This window comes from Talpa occidentalis, unplaced genomic scaffold (genome assembly GCF_014898055.3).
Source record: "Talpa occidentalis isolate TD23 unplaced genomic scaffold, MPIMG_talOcc4v2.1 talOcc4.16, whole genome shotgun sequence".
Classification (NCBI taxonomy): domain Eukaryota; kingdom Metazoa; phylum Chordata; class Mammalia; order Eulipotyphla; family Talpidae; genus Talpa; species Talpa occidentalis.
This window is the reverse complement of record NW_023601653.1, coordinates 72,527,184-72,548,384: the sequence shown is the minus strand read 5'-3', so window position 1 is coordinate 72,548,384 and position 21,201 is coordinate 72,527,184. Positions and strand designations below refer to the sequence as shown.

Genomic DNA, 21,201 nt, shown 5'->3' with positions numbered 1-21,201 from the left:
ATTGTTTCCTGCCCTCTCTCCAGTTCTACCCAAGACTGAGCTCCCAACTCGTGCAGCTCGTCACAGTCCCATGCCTTTGCCGCTGCTGTGCCCTCTGCTTGGATGCCCGTCCCTGTCCTCACCTGTTCCTCCTACTTGCACTTTTCTCAGATGTCACCTTTTCTGGAAAAAGTTACTGGACCCCCAACCCCATCCCCACAGGTGGGCCTGGATCTCCTCTGTGGTGCTGACTGCACACCTCATCAGATTTTATCACACGCATTTTGTCATTATTCGCCAGCGTGCATCGAGTGCCTGTTCTGGGCCAGGCACTGTTCTCAGGGCCTGAGAGACATTGGGGACCCCAAAAGGAAACTTATATTTTTTCACGTCATTGTGATCATTTTTCTGGTCATTGCCCTAGCGGCCCTTGGGGCTCCTCAAGGGCAGAACCTAGCAGTGCCCATTCTAAGAACCCTCAGCCAGCATCCAATCTCCCATGAGTGAGTTGTGCCCGGCCGAGCTGTCCCCACCAGGGCCTGCTCCTGGATGCTCTAGCCAGATCCTTGCCCTCCTTCCATCACCCCTGCTTGGAGGCCCAGATCTGGGAGGCAGAGATCCTCTTGCCAGCATGGAGTCTCACGTGTGGGCCAGGGTCCTTGCAGAGGGCAAGGACAGCTTCCCACGTGCCTCCTTGCTGCACACAGGGTTTGAGACTCCTGCAGGACCCGCCCCGTCGCCGCCGGCACCCCCGTGGCAGGGCCGCAGCGTGGCCAGCTCCAAGCTCTGGATGTTGGAGTTCTCTGCCTTCCTGGAGCAGCAGCAAGACCCTGATACGGTAGGTCCTACCTGGGTCTGGCGGGACATCCTGCAGGCACCTGTTCCAGCTCTTTCATACCTGCTTCTGGCTTCCTTCCCTGCCCTCTGCACTGCTCTATTCCTGGGCTTAATGTAGGTTCCATGTTCCTTCCAACCTTGCCTTCCGTTGACATGCCTCCTCTTTCCCTTCCCTTTCTTACTCCATCTTTCTCCTCTTTCCTCACTTCCTTGCTTGCTTTATCATCCCCATCCCAGAGATACCCACCCCCAGGTTTCTTTGCCCGTCCCAGCTCGTGCCCAGCCCCTCCCCCACCCCGTGCTGTTTCAGCCCCTTCCCTGTGGCTGTGAGCAGAAGGCAGGAAGCCGAGGAGCCTCCTGTGTCTGACCTGCTTCCTCTGAGCCTCTAGCAGGGAGCACAGCCGCCCCAGCCCCACAGTGCCCGGGTCCTGGGTGGCCAGCATTACCTGCAGAGGTCGGAGTAGCACCTGGAGGAGGCGGGCTGACAGGGAACTTCACAGATATTTCACTTTGACAGTTTCAAACTTATTTTTTTTTACCTGAGGAACCCATTAACCAAACAGATGCTGACTCAAAGCCCTGGGTGCATACCCTGCTACCCTGGATTGTAGCAGCATGCCTATGAGGGCACCCCCTCCTCCAGCCGCAAGAGTGGAGCACAGTTTGAAAACACCTTCTCATTGCATTGCGGATGAGATAAAAGACACCCAAAGATAGAAAGTGGTGTGCTTAAGGGTATTGAACCATGGAGCCTGGACTAAGGACAATTTAGTAACAACACCCAATTTATTGAGTACCTACTAGGTGCCTAGTAGCACCTGGAATGTGCTTCAGACTCGGTGTCTTGGCTTTGCTCTTAATCCCTTTACTGTCTCCCATTCCCACTGGGGAAACAGGCTTGGGAGGTGAAGCTGGTTATTGCAGGTCACATGGCTGGAATCTGATCTCTTCTCTGTTCTCCATCTGCCCTGCTGCCCCCCTCTTTCCCCCAACCCCAATACAACCACTGTTCTCTCCACAGTACAACAAGCACCTGTTCGTTCACATTGGCCAGTCCAGCCCAAGCTACAATGACCCCTACCTCGAAGCCGTGGACATCCGCCAGATCTATGACAAATTCCCGGAGAAAAAGGGTGGGCTCAAGGAGCTTTTTGAACGAGGACCTTCCAATGCCTTCTTTCTTGTGAAGTTCTGGGTAAGCCCTGGATAAACTCATGTTCCTCCTCGTAGGTCGATGATAGCGAGGAGGAGGAGGAAGAGTGGGCATGGGTGGAAATTTGGGACAGGAGGAGCAAGTGTCCATCTGGTGTTGAAGGGCTGAGATGAGGTGTGGGTCCCATGGGCTCAGATTGCTGAGCTGATAGAAGGCGACCCTTTTCCTCATTTGCGGTAAAGGCAGCCCCACACCTGGTCGGGGGGGCTGTGGAATGGGAAGGAGGCCCATTGGGGACCTGAGGAGGACATGAGGCCCAATATGGACCCCTAGGCCCCCATCCTGAATGGCAAACCCTGGATTGGTTTCAGGGCCTGGAGCAGGTCCTCAAGAGCCATGGCATGTTGGAGGAGACAGGCCTTGGAGAATGAATTGTAGGGGTTGGGATAGGTCACCCCAAGAGAAACACTCAGCCAACTTCTCAAACAGCTTAAGCCATAAACGTGGGTTTATGCTGCTGCCTTCCCCTCCGCCCCTGACAAGTGCCATGTGGAGATCACCCCTCCTTTTGAGACATCCCCTCTAAGACCAGAAGGCATAGTATCTGCTCTGGGAGATTACATTCCACACATGGGAAAAGGATGTGGGAAGAGAGTCAGACAAGTGCACACTAAGAGGTGAGGAAGTGCAGGAATTCCTTCTGGCTCAGCTGTTGGAGCCTTGGAATAGTTGAGAGCATGGGCAATGGGCCTGGCTGGCTCTACCCACAATCCTCTTCCAGTGCCCAGGAGACAATGCAGAGATTCTGGTCCCAGACAGTCTTGATATCTGAAAGCTTCACTTTTCCTGGAAATAGAAACAGCCACACCACAGTTGATGTATCTGTGAGTTCCGTGTGGCTGACAGCCGCTGGCAGGGGCATCTCCTCTGGATCTCACTTACTGCCATAGTATGGGCTCTCCAGGAGATGCAAGTGCTAGAACTGAGCCCCCGGTCCCCAATCTTTAAGGTGCTTTGACTTTGCACTGTGTAAGACAACTTGTTCTGCAAAGGATGGAAGTTGGACCCTGGCCCCTAGGGAATGGGCAAGATCTATTAGGCAGAGGCCAGGAAAGGCTGTTTCAGCCTGGAGGACGCAGAAGGAAGTGGCTCTGATCAGGGGAGGGGATAATAGCAAAGGAAACTGGAAAGGTGAGTTAGGATCTAGAAGGTCCTGATCCTGCAGTCTGGGTTTTAGTCTATACTCGATGAAAAATAGGTAATATTTTTTAAATCAATGCATGTTCTTAGTTATATATTTTAAAGATTTATTTATTTATGCACACAAGAACTGGGGTGCAGGCCAGAGGTATGTGGGATGAGAGGATTCACCAGAGAGAGTGGGGAGCAGAACAGGCAGACAGACTGAAATACACTGCTGAGGGGAGCAGCGGGTGAGTCAGGAGAGGTTTGCTGTGCCATGTGGGTATCTCCCTGGGTGGGGATCGAACTCGTGCTGCAGAGGCTGCAATAGCTTCACAGGTTGCATCTTAACCCCTTGCACCACCAGGGAGGCCCATAGTTATATATTATTAATTCATACCAAGAACCTGAGAATGAAAAACATCAGATTCTTCCCCCAGTGTTTCCTAATCCTGGCTCCATCTCCAGAGGTAATTAAATTATTGCTGGTTATTCTGGGTTTTATGTCCTTAGTTCTGAATAATTGTGCTTACACCTTCATAACATGACTATGACTTTGTGTGTTTATTCCATTACGGTAGTAAAACCGTAAGTGTGTTATATTGTGTTCCCTTCATCATTTCAATATAATAACTATTTGTCATATAATTTAATTAAGCAGCAAAATATTTACATTTTTTGATAGGGTAGATTGACCACCAGAGTCAGGAAGTGTATTAGGATTACCTTTCATTGCTGGTACAGAGGCTTATTTTTTCCCCACAAATAAATGGTCTTCTTGCTTGCATATTTTTAAATAATCTTATTAAAATTTTACTAATTGTTCCGTCATAACCACCATATGAAGTTAAAAAAAAATTTTCTCTTCAAATGCTCAAACCTGTGTCAGATAACCTATCAACTCCCCCTTTCTCCTAGAGAGCTTCCTCCAGATGCCTCTGTTCTCCTCCGGTTTTTAAGTATAGTTTTTTTTTAAGATTTATTTTTATTTATTTATGCATATAAGAACTGGTGTGTAGACCAGAGGTGGGGGGTGTGTATGTTTGTGAGAGGATTCACCAGAGACAGAGTGGGGAGCAGAACAGACAGATCTACTGAAATATACTGCTGAGGGGAGCAGCGGGTGAGACACGAGAGGTCTGCTGTGCCATATGTGGTTCAGCTCCCTGGCTGGGCTTGAACTCAGGCTGTAGAGGGGATAGTGCTGAGACTTAAGCCCTAGGCCACCACGGAGGCCATGTCCTCCAGTTTTAACTGGTTATTCTCTAGACTGCCTCAGCTGTAATCCTGAGAACCACCTATGTTGATTCTGCTATTTCCTAGAGCTCCTATCCTATTTCTCTCTTTTTCTGGTGCCCCCCTCATTTTGCTGGAACATATTCTCTACTACCTTCCCAAGAAACGTGTGGTAGATAAATGCTCCAAATCTTTGCTTTTAAAATGTTTTCTTTTCTTTTTTTTTTGTTACTTAACTGATAGCTTGACTGGCTGTAGAATCTAGATCACAAATAAATCGTCCCTAGAAATGATTTTCAAGAATTACTTTCAATGTACAGTTCCCGTGTCTTCTAACATGAGCATTCTGGTAGCTGGAATTCTGTCTCCTGTGTTATGTAATTTGGTTTTCATTGTTTCTGAACTGTGTGATATGCTTGTTTTTTTGTTTTTGTTTTTGTTTTTTTCAATTTTCTTTTTTAGAGCCAGGAACTTGGTAGGCACTTTTAATTATATTATAGATTCTCAGTTTTGGAAAATGTACTTATGTCTTTTGTTCTGTTTTCTCTGTTTTCTTTTCCAGGGAACCTTCTTAGTCTGATGTTGGATCTCCTGAACTTGCCCTCTCTGATTTTTACAATTTCTTTTTTTCCAACTCATTTTCTTGAAGATTTCCTTGACTTAATCTTTTCATTCTTTTGAATTATTTAAGAGTATATCTGAATGCATATTACATAAAACCTCAGGTAATAGTGGCATAAATAGCTTGTTTTTCTCTCATGTAATCTAAGTTTGGAGGTAGACGGTCCAGGGATAGTCCAATAGCTCCATGAAATCATCAGGGGTCTGACCCCTCTCTGATAATTGCCACCTAAGCTTCAGTCCTCAAGGCACGTGGCAGTTGGGGTTCCAGCCATTATATCCATATTCTAGGCACCAGGAAGGAGGAGGAAGCCAACTTAGTTCCTTTTAAGGACCCTTCTTGGGATTTCCACAAAACACTTAGTAGTAATTGTGTGGTTGTACCTAGCTGCAAAGGAGTCATGGCAGTATACTCTCTCAGTTGAGTGAATTGTCATTCTAAAAAAAATTGGGTTTCTATTAGTATAAAAGAAAATAGATATCTTTGAATTGCTGACATGTAGTCCAATTGATGGCATTTTTCTTTCTTTCTTTCTTTCTTTTTTTTTAATTTTTTTTTAAGATTTATTTATTTATTTTTTATTTATTTATGCAAGCACTGGGTACAGTCAGAAGCACAGGAGGGTGAGAGAATTCACCAGAGCCAGAGCGGGGAGCAGAACAGGCAGAAGGACCGAAGTACACTGCTGAGGGGAGCAGCGGGCGGCAGGAGAGGTCTGCGCGCCATGTGGGACCCTCCTCCGGTGGCCGGGGAGCAGCCAGGGATCGAACCGGCGCTGCAGAGGCCACGGGCAGCTTCGCAACCCAGCGCTCAACCGCTGCGCCACCGGGGAGGCCCCGCATTTTTCTTTCTTAGTGGTTCATAAAACCATGGCTTATCCTACAGTTAATGGTGAATTAGAGTAACGAACTGTCACATTCTCTGCCCCTTGTCTAATATTTAATTTTGATTGTAAAATTTTTAATTTTTAAGTGTTTTTTTTCCCAGTCCTGATATTGCTTGATGGATATAATTTTTCTCTTTCTGGGGATAGGAAGTATGTTATTTTAAAATTTTCTTCTGATTCCTTTTTTGTTTTCTTTTAATTCTTTTTTTTCCTGATTTGGCCTCCCTTCAAGTTGGAAGGTTTTCTCAAATGTCTATAAACATTGGCCATATTTTTGGGCCCATACATTTTTTTCTTTGATTGAGGAATAATTGATACAGAGTATTACATTAGTTTCAGGTATGCAACCTAATGATTTGATATTTGTATATATTGCAAAGTGATCACCACAATGAGTTTATTAATATCCATTCCCATAAATAGTTATAAAAATTATTTTTCTTATGAGAACTGTTAAGATCTACTCTCAGCAACTTTTGAATGTGCAATACAATTCTATTAAATATGTCACTATGCTGTGCATTATATTCCCATGATACATATTTTATAACTGGAATTTTGCCCCTTTGACATCTTTCACCTATTTTCCCCGTGGTGAGGTGGCAGCCCCCACCTCTGGCAGCCATCAATTTGTTCTCTGTATCTATGATTTTTTTTTTTTAAACTTCTGCTTACAAATGAGTAAGTGATCCATTCTTGTTCTGGTCAGCCTTCAGTTTCATAGAATTTGTTGAACTCTCATCATTCTAGTTGGTTCTCTGGAACAGGGAAAAAGGAACTTGTGTGGTGAGTCTCCCACTTTATCCAGTTGTCCAAGAAAATGGTTTTTTGTTTTTTTTTTTATAGAGGCATGTTTTATTTATTTATTTATTTGTTTTGTTTGTTTGTTTATGCATGCACTGGGTACAGTCAGAAGCGCGGGGAGGGTGAGAGAATTCACCAGAGCCAGAGCGGGGAGCAGAGCAGTGAGAAGGACCGAAGTACACTGCTGAGGGGAGCAGCGGGCGGCAGGAGAGGTCTGCGCGCCATGTGGGACCCTCCTCCGGTGGCCGAGGAGCAGCTGGGGATCAAACCGGTGCCGCAGAGGCCACGGGCAGCTTCGCAACCCAGCGCTCAACCGCTGCGCCACCGGGGAGGCCCAAGAAAATGGTTTTTAACCTGAGTATTTCTGCTAATCACTAGTCATCATTATTTTGGAAGGCTGGATTGAGAAAGATCTAGAGGGAGAAAATGCTGAATTGACTGGTTATGTCTGTTTTGTGTGTAGAGGGGCAAATAGTGCACATTTATTACGTATTTGCCTTCCCTTTTCTTTATAAGGAATCGCTGAAGGTTCTAAACAGGGCGTGGCAGGGCTAGAGTTGTCCTTAGTTGGCTAAATCAGCCTTCCAGACCAGAAGCAAGTAGGAGACTTCTTTAATGCAGGCCACACAATAGACGTCAGCATCTTTAGGACCTCAGCCAGAAAGGGTGGCTTTAGGGTGTATGAGCAGGATGCCCGTCTCGCATTCAGGAAGGGCTTAACCCATCTCACATTTTCCTCTCCTTGTTCTCCCATTCTCACTGGACATGGGAGTCGGAGCCATGAGGCTGTGCTGTGCCATTTCACACTGCTACACTAGCTGCTCCTCTTCTGATGTGTGTCGAAGGGGTTCCTGGCCTTTCTGTTGGGGTACCCTACACCCTCTGTTCAGTGCTGCTTGGCTGCCAGTCTCCCAAGCTAGTCCAGGCTTATCCTTGACTCAGAGGAAGGAGTTAGATGGGGTGATTTGTGAACCTTTTCTAGCTCTAGCTTAGCTCCCTGAGGGTGCAGTTTAGGGTTAGAAGGGAGGCCTGGTAAGCAGTGGCAAGAGGCATTTATAGGAACACTACTCTGGAGGGAGCAGATAGCATTTTGGGGGCTCTTTCCATTTCTTTTAGTTGGCGATAATATTCTGTATTCTAGCCACTATCCATATGAGAACCACCCTAGGCCTCTCATCTTATAAATGGGAGGAAGCTGAGGCATAGACTGAACAAGGGCCAGCCAGGGTGGGCCTCTTTCCTGTATGTACGCTGGGAGCTAGGTCCGAGCAGGTGGTGAGAAAGCACACCAGGCACTGTTTTTCACTTAACACCTATTGACTTATCGTTGCCTTATCCCCAAAGGTAGATAGAGCCCACAACTTATTGCGTAGAGGGGAAACTGAGGCATGGGAGGTGAAACGACTCCAGAGTCACCCAGTTCATAGTGGCAGACCCAGAGTTTAGACCCAGATGGTCTGGCTGCAGGGTGTGTGCCTGGAGCCACTGTATGAGACTGTTCACATCGCATAGAATCTGGGGTGCCCTCTACATAGCGGCCCAGTGCTCCTCTGTTCCTCTTGGGGTAAGCTCTGGATTGTCTGAAAAGAGAATGCATGAGTCCCCACAGAACAGCAGATAGTGGAGCGTGTAGAGAGCAGCCTCGCTGTGCAGTCAGCATCCAGCTGGGCTGTTGGATTTCTCAGGTTTTCTAGATTTCAGCCTCCCCTGCCCACAAGAGGGGAGGGCTGTCCTGCCTGGGGACTAATGTTGACAGGCGGCAGGAACTAGACTGTTCTTCTCCAGCATGCTCAGAGCCCATGTCTTTTCCTTCCTTCTGACTCTCTAGAGAGATGGGGCTGGAGTTGAGGAGGGAATATGGGGCCATGGTGCTAAGGAGCATCATTAGGCAGGTTTTCCAGGAGGCCTTCAGGCTTCATGCTCTGTGGGCCTGCCATGACCTGTCTTCCAGGAGTTCACATTCCAAGTAGAGAATTCAGACTGAATCTCAGAGTGCTGGATAGTAAGCCCCAGAGAGGGGAATGTGGTTTGCTACAAATGAAGCCCTCCCAGATCTTGGCTTCTCTGGGCCAAATCAGAGTTTGTTTTTGAGGGCGTCCCAGGAGCTGCCCTTCTGAGGACCCTTAAATGCCTGGGGGCAGCAGGCAGTGAAGGCCCCCTGTGTGCCTGCCTCCTCTCTGCCTGGGCCTGAGCTCTGAGAACTGGGCCCTCCCCATGCCAGAGTAGGCAAGGTGAGGATGGGTGAAATCTGAAATGGGGCATCTTGGAGGTCTGGGCACCTGGCTGTCTGTCATCTCGTCTTTGTTCCTCCTGTGTGGGGTGGGCAGAGGCCCCAGGGCAGCACAGATCCATGGTGCTTGCAAAGTAAATGCCTCCGTTTGCTAAGCAGGAGACTTCTGGTCAGTCATGGGATCCGTACAGCCTTCAGATCCTGCTTCCCTAGCCATCTGGAACCTCCTCTCCCGTGCCCCGGCTGGGTCACTCCCTCCCCTGCCATCCGCTGATGTGTGACTGGCCACACACAATCGCGAAGGAAACTGTTCAGGCAAAGGAACAATGCTGTCTCCCCAGAGCCGTCCTTTCTTTTCCTGCCCTGTGCTTGTCTCGGCCCCAGCTCCCAAGCCTGGAACACATGTGGCAGAGTTGATCAGAACACAGCCTGTTTCGGGGAATGGGACTTTGATCGCTCCCCGCCTCACCCCCGGAAGTTACTGTTCTTGATGGGACTGCAACAGTCATTCGTAGGTGCATGGACCGCCAGGACAAAGCATTTCCAGCTGGCAGTGGCATCTGGGAGCTAGAAGGGTGGAGCGGTGAGGTTGTACTCCCTGGATGCAGTCTGCGGGGTCTGGAGCAGGCCTGAGAAGCCGAAGCCCCCCTCTCCTCCCCCAGAATATGTGTGACCAGCAGAGGCCACCTCTGTCCCTGGGGTGCGGGAGGGGACTCTTGGCCTTTAACACCACTCTGTACATTGAAAATGCTGGGTAGAGCTGATCTGAGGCCGTGAGGCGCATGCCCTGAATCATCCTCCCATCCCAGCCTGCTGTTCCCTTGTGCGCCCTGACATTTCTCCCAGGCACATACCAGCACATGACAATGAATCTGAGCCCCTCAGGCCCCTGCCCCCCTAGCTGCCTGCGGCTGTCCCTGCTCATCTGTCAGTCACCCGATCCCCCACACCTGCTCCTCCAGCACAGCCTGTGAGCTGCCCACCCCACCGCAGCTATGAATAGGATGGAGGGAGGGGATCAAGGGGCATTCAGAGGGTAGGGTGGTGAGCGGCACCCTCTGGGTGATGTGGAGGGCAGCTCTTTTCAGGCTGAGAAAGCAGAGAGGCAGGCTTGTTTGGAGGAGTCTTTAGAGTGGGGAGATAGGTGGGCAGGAAGTGCCTGAACAATAGTTACAGGAGAAAGGGTGGGGTTGTAATTAGGTGTCTGGGGCACTAAGGACAAAGTGAAGGCACTGGGGTGCATTGTCTATGTCACCAGCACTCCTGGGTCTGTGAATGGAAGCCTGGGGCTGTTCTGGGGCCAGCTTCGGACTGTCAGCCCAACCAGCAGCTCCAACGAAGTCCACTTGGCTCTCCCACCGGTTATAAATTTTGTGAGAGCAGTGTTTCCATTTCTTGGGGTGAGTGGGGAAATTATGACATGATCAAGGGTGTATTTGAGCTCCTGGTGGAGGTGGGGTTCCAGAGGATTCTCCAGGAGGCAAGAGGTGGTAAGTCCCTCCTTGCCACCAGGGGACCACTCCTCATCAGCACCACCAAGAGGTGAAAGGTTGAACAGCAGCCGTCATTGAAGGTCCCTGGCCCCCCTGTAACAGCAGTTCTAAAGAGCTTACTACTTCTTGCCTCCAGGGCGCTTACCATCTGTAAGGGGCCAAGGCCATCTGCCAGCTCAGGGCAGTGGAAGGCAGGTCCAGATCCCTGTAGGGTGCTGGGGCAGCAGCAGCTGCTCCCTTTGTGTGCTGGGAAGAGGGCTGGGTTTGGCTGGTCCTGCCTGAGCCCGAGGAGCAGCATTATTTTGGGTGGTACATGAATGAACATTTCTTCTTGAGTATTTTTGTAATTATTTTCATATGTATTAGAAAAAATAAAGTCTCTGATTGTGTGGATATAGTGCTTAGGATGCAGTTGAGGAATAAAAGTGAGTCGGTTTAAAAAAAAACCACTAAGGGAAGGGCCTAGCAAGACGTGAGGTTGGTGGGTCATGGGTCCAGGAGGAATCAGCAGGGGCCTGGCAGAGACTGAAGTCTAGAGATCACTTGAGACCCTTGCCTGGCCCCTAGGCTGCACCCTTCCACCACCCTGGCCCCCCATGTTCAGCCGCTGGGCTTCCTGTTAGCTTTTTCACAGACATGCTCTATGTTTCTGCCCTGTGCCTCTATCTGCTACATGTCCCTTTTTTTTTTTTTTGCACAGAAGGACTGGGGTATAGGCCAGAGGTGTGGGGTTGAGAGGATTTACCAGAGACAGAGTGGGGAGCAGAACAGGTGGATCTCCTGAAATACATGGTTGAGGGGAACAGCAGGTGAGAAAGGAGAGGTCTGCTGCACCATGTGGGTCATCTCCCTGGCCGGAGGTCGAACTCAGGCCATGGTGGCAATAGCGTGAGACATAAGCCCTAGGCCACCGGAGAGGCCCCTTGCAGCATGTCTTGAAGGCACAAGCTGACCTCTATCCCCTTTTCTGACCAAGCCTCCTAGAAGGAGAATATGACTCAATAGAGGAACTAGGACAGAGAGCTGGGTTTTGGATCCCCCACCTGCTGTGTAGCTGTGAGACCTTGAGCAAGGCCTGGTCCACCTCTGCTGGGGATCCTGCCTGCGTTGCTCCACCCCCACCACAGAATGGGGAGACTGAGGCCAGCCCCATGATGGGGAAGTGGGAGTGGAGGGTGTTCACAGCACTGAGGTTGAGTGCTGGCTTGAATGTGTTAGAATCCCAGTGTTCCCTTTCTTCCAAATGGCCTCATTAAAGCCATTGCAAAGCCTTTCCTTTTTCTCGTCAAAAAACCAACACATCCTTGTTCTGTTCCATAATCTGCTTTTTTTGGTTGTAGTCAATTCACAGTAGTAAATACAGGTTTCTCAGCATTCTGTGGCTCCAGAATACTTCTCCTGTGCCAGAGGAGGTTACCACCCTCTGCCAATCTAGGGCACATTCTTCCTCTTGGAAAGCTTCTTCCCCTGAAGGAGAGAAGAGTAATGATGGAACATCCCCTGAATGGTGCCAGAACCTTCCTGAGGTTCTGAGGATCCCCCTGGCTTTATGCAGAAGAGTCCTTCAGGTCAGAATCTTTCTCTAGCTCTCCCCCTGCCCCCGGCATGGACAGGACTGCTCTCTGGGTTCAGCTGGTCAGTGATTTTGAACAATGTGAGTAGGAGGGAGCAGAAGCGACACCCTGAGAATAAGCCTTTTGTAATATGTCTGTGCATTTCTTCTGAGTCTTAAGTTGCTCTGTTAGCACCCCTGGTTCAGATGGGGTGATTCTGGGGGTGGAGACTCCTAAGTGGCTCATGGCTTCACAAATACACATTTATGTCAGAGTCTCCAAGGCACTGCATTGCCTCATCCAGTGACTCCTTCCCTTTCCTGGGGCTCTCTCTGCCTCTGCTGGGTTGGGGTGAGCCTTGGGCCTGTCACTTACCGACTGTGTGATCTTGGGCCAGGCCTATGGTCAGGGACCTTGTTGATCAAACTGAGCCTGACATCCTGCCTCATCCCCTCATAGGGAACATGTGTGAATCGTGACTTGACCTTTTCCAAGGGAAAATTGCACATGGACCCAACATGCAGCAGCAGGTGTACAGGCCTCACTTTCAGCAGGGGAAGTGTGTGTGGGGAATGGCAGATAGCTGAGACTTGTGTTCCCTTATGCATGGGCTCAGCAAGAGGGTTTTAACCACTGAGTGATGCAGTCAGACTTGTTTTCTGAAAAGGACACTAGTCTTGGGGGATTGGCTTGGAGGCTGAAACAGGGTTCAGGGTGGCTGGCCTCAGTTCTGGCCAGAGATATCTCATCCCCGGAGCCATTTTTGAAAGAGCATTGACCAAGTCCAGTGAGCAGCTGGACCAAAGGATGTGACATAGACAAGGACCCAGCCTCCCCTGCTGCTCTCCTCTCTGCTCATCACTCATCTGACTTTTTTTTTTTTTTTAATTTTTATTTATTTATATAAGCACTGGGTACAGTCAGAAGCGCGGGAGGGTGAGAGAATTCACCAGAGCCAGAGCGGGGAACAGAACAGGTAGACTGACAAAATACATGGCTGAGGGGAGCAGTGGGCGCGGCAGAAGAGGACTATGTGCCATGTGGGACCCTCGCTGGCGACCGGGGATTGAACTGGCACTGCAGAGGCTGCAGGCAGTTTCGCAGCCCAGTGCTTAACCAGTGTGCCACCAGGGGAGGCCCTCTCATCTGACTTTCTGTCTCCTGCTTTCTTCACACTGAAAATGGACTCTGGAAAGGATCTGATAAATTCATTCACATTAAAGTAGAAATGACAGCTATAGATTCACAGGTTTACAGTTTAATAAGAACCAAGTCTTAAACTATAAAACTTGGAGCTCTAAAGACAAAATTTAGGGCCCCTCCTGCTGGGTGGGCTGGTACCTAAGTAGGCAGCAGTGCAAGTCCAGGGTTTCCTTTTTCCATTGTTAAGACCACACAGCCTGATTTTATACCAGCCCTGGGAATAGAGAAAGGCAGAAATTTTCCAAGATCCTGCTGCCCAGGCTCTTTTTGAGCCTTGGTGATTGTTTCCTGGCCCGAGAACCTGGACCGTGGCCCTGACTCTGTTCCTGGATTGGGCCCCGCTGACTTACCTGTTCGCTTCTTGGCTTCCCCATGTCTCCTTCCAGGCAGACCTCAACACCAACATCGAGGATGAAGGCAGCTCCTTCTACGGGGTCTCCAGCCAGTACGAGAGTCCAGAAAACATGATCATCACCTGCTCCACCAAAGTTTGCTCTTTTGGCAAGCAGGTGGTAGAGAAAGTAGAGGTAGGGTATGCTTGTCAGACCAGGCCTGTCTGTAGCTCCGGGCCGGTCTTCATCCCTATCCTTGCCTTCCCTGGAGTTGTCTGAATTCATGCAGTCTTGTCTTCACGATATCTTGGTTTCTTTCTTTCTTTCTTTTTTTTTTTAAAGATTTATTTTTATTTATTTATACAAGCACTGCATACAGTCAGAAGCGCAGGAGGGTGAGAGGACTCACCAGAGACAGAGCGGGTTGCAGAACAGGCACTGATGAAATACACTGCTGAGGGGAGCAGCGGGCAAGACAGGAGAGGTCTGCCACGCCATGTGGGACCCTCGCCGGCTGGCCAGGATTGAACCGGCGCTGCAGAGGCTGCGGACAGCTTCACAGCGCAGCGCTCAACCGCCTGCGCCACCAGGGGAGGCCCAATATCTTGGTTTCTTGTCAAACAAAACTGGATGCCGTGCCACCAGCAAAGAGACGTCCTGGTCCCAGTGGGGGGGTCTTACTGCTGGCTGTATCTACGGCACCTGGGCAGCTCTAATGCACGGAGCCTGCACCCCACTCCACAGCACATACCCCAGAACCTCTCAGGTGGCATCTGGGCAATAGGGGTTTTTAAAAACCCTTAAAGTTGTTTATTTTTAATTACATTTTTATTTTGAGATCATTGTGGGTCCACGTGGAGTTGTAATCTCACGCACCCTTTACCAGTTTTCCCAGCGGCAATGACTCGCATGACTAGAGTATATTGTTGACAGCTGGGGAGTTGGTGTGGCTGCAACCCATCGATCTGATGGAAATTTCACCGGTCTATACGGACCCACTTGCATGTGTGTTAGTGCAGCCAGGATTGAGTCCCTGTTCTGCCTCCTCTTGCCTGTTGCTGCTACTCATACATATATTTTTTATTTTATGTTATTTTTTAAAAGATTTTATTAATGCTTATATTTTATATCAGAGCTGGGGTACAGGTTAGAGATGTGGAGGGGGCGGTGAGAGGATTCACCAGAGACAGAGTGGGGAACAGAACAGGCAGATTGACCGAAGTACACTGCTGAGGGGAGCAGCGGGCAAGTCAGGAGAGGTCTGCCTCGCCATGTGGGTTGCTCCCTGGCCAGCCGGGGTTCAAACTCATGCTGCCGAGGCTGCAGATTGCTTCACAGTGTGATGCTTAATCCCTTGTGCCACCAGGGAGGCCCTGGTACTCTTTTTTTTTTTTTTTTGTGGGACCCTCTCTGGCGGCCGGGGAACAAACCGGCGCTGCAGAGGCTGCGGGCAGCCTCGCAGCCCAGCGCTCAACCGCTGCGCCACCAGGGGAGGCCCATGGTACTCATATTTTTAAGCTTCCACCTCTAATATCTGGCTCTGGTTGGCACTGAGGGAGGAGGAGGCCTTGTAATATGTCCACCAACCTGGGGGAGGCTCTGCGTGAAGGGCCTTTCTGCCTCCTGCCTTTTCTTCCCACTTAAGAGTGAGTGGGTCATGGATCTTCCCTAAGGAGCTGGTCCTGGGCTGGCGGTGTGCAAGGGGATCTAAATCCCTGCTGTCCTCTGGGTCCTGCAGACGGAATATGCCCGCTATGAGAATGGCCACTACTCGTACCGTATCCACCGGTCCCCACTCTGTGAGTATATGATCAACTTCATCCACAAGCTGAAGCATCTGCCGGAGAAGTACATGATGAACAGTGTGCTGGAGAACTTCACCATCTTGCAGGTAGGGGAGCAGGGGACACTGCAGATGGGGACCGGAAGGGCGTAGGAGGGTGGAGTAACTGGCATGTCTCTGCAGGGATCTTAACCCTCATCTTTCCTCTCGCCTGCAGGTGGTCACCAACAGAGACACGCAGGAGACGTTGCTGTGCATTGCATATGTCTTTGAGGTGTCGGCCAGCGAGCATGGGGCTCAGCACCACATCTACCGGCTGGTGAAAGAATAAGAGACTTGGGGAGCAGGGAGGGGGAAGAGATGTGTGTGCAGGGCCACGGGGAGGGGACCTGCAGGGACTGCCTCCTGCAATGCTAAGAGAGCTCAGGCTACGAGGTCATGACTATTCCTACTCAGGAAAAAACTGTGCCTGAACCTGCAATGCCCAGTCCCAAATAAACCCAAGATGTTGTGTATCCCAGAGGGCCTGATCTGGCTGTTTGAGCCTTGGGAGGGACTGTGGGAGAAGGGGGGCAGTTTGGGAAGCCGGCCCAGAGATACATCTTGGGCAGTTCTGAAACCAGTGCCTTATTGGACTCAGCCGGAACCATCTCCAGAAGCTGAAGCTCAAGATGGGACGGTCCCTCTGTCGCCACTGGAGCCCCGCATCCTGCTGCTGGCCACCCAGGGAGACCCGAGGATAGGCGCGTGGGTTCTCTGTTCTGTGAATGATGCATGTGCACCCCCTGCCTGGGACAGCTGACAGAGACCAGGTCCAGCCCAGGGGTTGGTGTTAAGGCATGGGGGTGACAGTTGCTGGAAGGGCTGGAGTGGGCATGGTCAGTGCTTTAGATGGTTTCCATCCATCTCTGGTGGGCGCAGATGCCATAGCAGTGCTGCTTGGGGCTTGGACCAGGAGGCCAGAAGACAGTTCAGGCAGGGAGGCCGGTGTCACGCAGCATCCTTGGTGTTGAAGCCAAGAAAGTTGGTCAAAGGTCTGTGGTGGTCTGGGGGTCTCTGACCTCCAGTTCTGACGCTCTGCATGTCTTACCTCCCTCCCCGCCAAGAGGCCTGTTGTGTAGTGACCATCTTGGACCCAGCCTGGGCCATCCACTTCTTCCCCATGGTCATTTCTTGCTCCCTGGGGATGGAGGAGGAGCATGGCGCCCACTGCGGCCTACAGGGAGCCAACTCTTTTATTTCGCCTAAGAACCTTTCTGGGCTTTGGGTTTCAGCAGCCCTGGCTTTAGTCCTAGTAGTCCAGCTGCCTGACTGGGGAAATTTCTCCATCTTTCCTCTCTGTAAAGCGGGAAGGCAATGATGCCTCCTTTAGAAGGTCTTAGTGAGGATGAGGGGTAATGTCTACAAAGTGCCTGCTGCAAGATGCACTAAATGTTACAATCAGCTCTTCCTAAGCTCCCCCTCCTCCAGGTTCTGGCTCTTTGCTGCCATCTGGTGGTTCTTTGGCACCACCTCCCCTAATAGGGAGCCACAATTGCAGGAGTGGAGCAGAGCGGAATGGAAAAATCAACCCTTGTGTTCCCTAAGTGCCCAGCTCTCGGGGAGTTGTTTGGGGATACAAAAATGAGTGCGACAGCCTGGAGAAGTAGTTAGGAGCAGGGACTCTAGAGTCAGACAACTGGGGTTGGAATCAGGTGCTCAGCTACCTACTAAACTTGGGTCAGGTTACTTCATTTCACTGGGCCTCAGTTTCCCCATCTGTAAAATGGGTCTAATAATAGTACCTACCTCATATATATATATATATATAGAGAGAGAGAGAGAGAGAGAGTTCCTAGCATAGTGCTAAGCACAACATGTTCAAAATAGATACATTTTTATTAACAACAGGAGCTTATCCTGCAAGAGTCAGATGGGACAGTCTAAAGTAAGGTGGGTTGGTCCTCATCAGAATACCCGGAGTTCAGAGATGGGAGAGCAGAATGTGAAAGCGAATGTCAAGGTTGAGAGGAGCTGCCTTCTAAGCGTGGATGACACTTAGGTAAGCTCACTAGTGTTCCAGAGTGGGAAAGAAGCCAGCAGCTACCCCATTTCCCTCTGTCTTCTAGGGCGGCGTCTCTCCAAACACCCCTGGTTCTGGAGTTGCACAACTCCTCAGTGTGATGTCATGGGGTGGGGGACACTCACAGGTCCTTGTGTAGGTTTGGGTTTGTGGGAGACTCTTCTGCCCCGGTGACATCACAGCTCTTGCCCTCCTCCTTCTCACCTCTAACTCTGGGGCTTGTGGATAAGGGGAGTCCTGGATGCCCACCCATCTGGCTTGACTGCACCTTCTGTCCAGGGCCACTGGCAGGTGAGCTGCCTTACAGTCTGGGACAAAGGCATGAGTGAAGTGGATGGTCGTTTGTCATGGCTGGGAAGGAGTAGGTGCAGAGGTGGCTGGCACTAATTTTCCCTTCCCTCAGGAGTTTCCCGCAGTGGACCCTAGGAGACCTGCTACTCGTGGCTGTCAGTGCCAGCCCTGTCAGCATGGGGAGCGCAGATATAGCCGCTTCTCCCCTGGAGTAGTCAGACCACTTGGGACAATTGGGAGACCTGCCGGTCGCCCCTCTTGCAGCCTCCTCAGACACTGCCTTGGGCTAAAATCCCTGTCTCCTGCACATCCTCCTGCCCTTTCTGCCTCGATGCCCATGTCCCCTGGCCAGTCCCCATGTTTGGGCCAGTGTGGAGTCACCTCTCATGAAGAAGTGTTCCATTGACCAATGAGGCCCCACTACCCTGCTGGCTACAGGTGCCTTTGAATTCTAACCTCAGCCCACAGGTACGGGCACGAGCCCCATTTTAGGGCGGGCTTGGGGAGGTTACCTGCCTTTCTTGGAGTGTTAATGCGTTTGTTCGATAGCCTGGCTTGCTTTGCCCCAGGCGTGGGGGTGTTTTCGGAGCAGAACAGATGAGGCCTCTGAGGCTTGGGCTTCACTCAGGAAGAAAGGAAATGAGAGGTAGACAAGACCTGCAGCGGGATCCCGCTGCCAGGGCAGTGAGTGGGGGCTGAGGCCGAGGGGCACAGGGCACCCTCGGATGCCTGGGGGTGTGGGTGAGGGAGAGCTTTCTGACTAGGTGCCGGAAGGGGACTGAGAGGAATATGTCAAGAGAGAGGAATATGTGTCAGTGACAGAAAGGAATATGTCAAGAATGGGTGGGGGTGTGGGGGACAGGAGACTGGAGCAAAGATTGGAGGAAGAGGGCCTAGGTCCTGTCCAGGCTGACCATCCAGTTGAGGAGGAATGGACATCCACCCCCTGCTTTGTGAACCAGCACCTCGCTTGGTAAGGACTTTGGGTTTTACTCTGTGGAGAGTGGTCCTGAGAGTATTTTAAGCAGGGGAGTGAGTCTTAGATCTGGTTTTCAGAAAATAACACTGGAATGTTGTGGATTATAGGGAAACACATGTAATTGTCTTTCTGAGTCTCTTTCCTCCTAGACTCAGCTTTTGTGGGTGGAGATGATGGATTTCCCGGCCTGTTCTTTTCTGTAAATCAAACACCATGTCCTCTCCGTGCTCAGTAAAGGATTCGTGAGTGGATGCTAGTGGACATGAACGTGTGACCCATGCTGGCTGGGCCTGGGAGGGGTGTAAGAGTCCCCACACCCTCTAAGATCCAGCTCCTGCCTCCTGACCTTCTAGAGCTAGCAGGCAGCATCCTGAGATGGGGACCTGGAAACAGACTGCCTGTCATGGGTCTGATGGTGACCACACTGCCCCAGTGGCCACCAGTGCCTGCTTGGTGTGGGGTGATCTTCCAGATGAGAGGGAAAGCTACAGAGTAGTGCATGTGCATAGGCAGGGCTCTGCCTGTCAAGACTGAAGCCAGTGGAAGGCGGAGCAAGGGGCTATGCCCCAGGTATCCCCATACATCTGTCTATGGGGTCAGGGGACAGTGGGCAGGGTGGTGAGGGGCTGGAAGTGGGAAGCAGCATCCTTGTAAGCAAGGGTGGTGGCAGCAGCGAGCTCCTGAATCATCAGACTGTAGACCCATCTGCACAGGTGGAAAGTCAGCTGAAGCGTTTGTGTTAGAGTTCACAGCCAGGCACTTCTACCCACGTCACTATTAGACCCCTTCCCATGTTACCTGTTATGCTGACTCCAAGAATGCGAATGTGGTGCTTTTCCCTGAAGAGTTAAATCTCAATAAATCGTTGCTAAGAACTTAAACCCTGCAGCCAGGCTGATCTAAGTCTGAATTGGCATCTTACAAGTTGGGTGATAAGCCTTAGCCACTTGGAACCTTAAGGTGACCTCATTTGTGAAATGGGAATATGGTGGGTTGACTTCAGGATGCTTCTCGCAGGGGGGAGACAATGCAGGAGGGTGAAGGTAGCAGGAGGTTACGGCACCTCACTCATGAGCTCAGGCATGTAAAAACTTACCTACTCTGCTCTTTACACATGCACTTATACACCTGTGTGTGTTCATGCACACATACACACACACTTGAGAAAGGAAAAAAAGCTAATTTTAATGTATTTAAAGCAAGCGGGGAGGGGACCTCAAGTCTTGGCTAAGCAAAATCTGTCCACCCAGAGACAGGTGCACTTTACCCTCATCCTGGAATCAGAAACAGGAAGGAGGTGCTCTAAATTGGGGCGATAACTAGTCCATCAGGGTGAAAAAGAGGCCGGGGAAGTGTCTGGAAAGGGAGAACAGGCGATGGGCTCAGCCATACTGAGGAAGAAACTGTCCAGAATTCAGTTTTTGTTTTACTTCCTGAGAGTGGGCTGGGAGAGGTGGTTGATCAAGTGCCTTCATGGAGGGTGCGAGCCCCGGGGGTGCAGAGGGCTAAGGAGGTTTAAGCTCATGGATGTCTAAGAATTCAACTTGAAGTTTTTTGTATTTTTTGCTATGTAAACTCCTTGTGTCTCCAGATCTTCAGTAAAGTCTGCTACATATACAAGGCTTTTGTGTGAGTGATTTCTCTTTACAGAAACGAGGATGTTGTACCTCTGTGGACAGTGTGGGGACAGCAGTGGCAGCGGATTAGGCCCGAGGAGGCAGCTGTCACTGAGCCAGACCCCTGGAGGTGGGAACTCAGAGCCCATCCAGCCTGCCCATGTCCTTTTCGAGACAATGAGAAGCACATGGGGTGCTGCCAAGCATTGGGTCACTTTATGAGGATAGAATGGGGGCCCTGGTTCCTCTCTGCATCTGGGCTACGCGGCCCCTCACCTCCTAAATGAAGTCTGCCCTGGCTCCGTGTTCTGTGTGCACTGAAGCTTCCGACGCAAAGCAATAAGATTTAACATGAACCACAAAGAGACACAAAAATCACTGGGGCCACTGGGATGTGACCCCTGGCATGGCCCCTTGGGAACTTGATTTTAGCCCTTGGGCCGGGAGTAGCTGGCCCAGGGACTGGCTTGCCAAGCCAAATCAGAACAGTGTGTGCTTGATAAGCCCGGGAGCCACTGGATGAATTCACATTGAGGGGAGCCACCCCCAGGGCGGGGTACTTGTGTCTGCCAGTAGATGAAACCAGATTTGGTGGCTTTGAGCCTGTGTTCACACAAAACATACATGTAGGCAGGGAGTTAGGCGAACTTAAAGGACTGTGCCAACTATATTGAGAGCCTGACACCCCTGTCTCCACCTAGAGACCTGAGTTCTCCCATCTGAGGATAAGGTGACTTAGGAGCTAGCTGCATAGAGGTCTGGGGAAGGAACCCCTATTCCAGGGTGCTGAGGTGGAAGGAACTCAGCGTGTTCATGTGGCAGAAGGGACCAGAGCAGGTGAGGCAATGCCCTGTCCTTATTTCATGAAGGCCGTGTCTTCTAGTTCAGCACAGGATAGCAATGGCTTCAGCGGGGTGACTGCCTTCCAGCCTGATCTGTTCTCTGTGGGAGATTTTCTTT

At 50.6% G+C, this 21,201-nt stretch overlaps 1 protein-coding gene across 1 annotated transcript in view; it reads left to right on the top strand.

The window, feature by feature from the left end:
- Positions 1-20,534, top strand: part of TEAD4 (TEA domain transcription factor 4) — a 64,804-nt gene extending 44,270 nt beyond the window's left edge. Inside the window, exons 10-14 of the mRNA XM_054696786.1 lie at positions 687-817; positions 1,838-2,011; positions 13,565-13,705; positions 15,249-15,401; positions 15,511-20,534. Coding sequence (XP_054552761.1) covers positions 687-817; positions 1,838-2,011; positions 13,565-13,705; positions 15,249-15,401; positions 15,511-15,624 — 713 coding nt within the window. The 3' untranslated portion in view covers positions 15,625-20,534. The remainder of the gene's footprint in view (positions 1-686; positions 818-1,837; positions 2,012-13,564; positions 13,706-15,248; positions 15,402-15,510) is intronic.
- Positions 20,535-21,201: the final 667 nt, after the last annotated feature.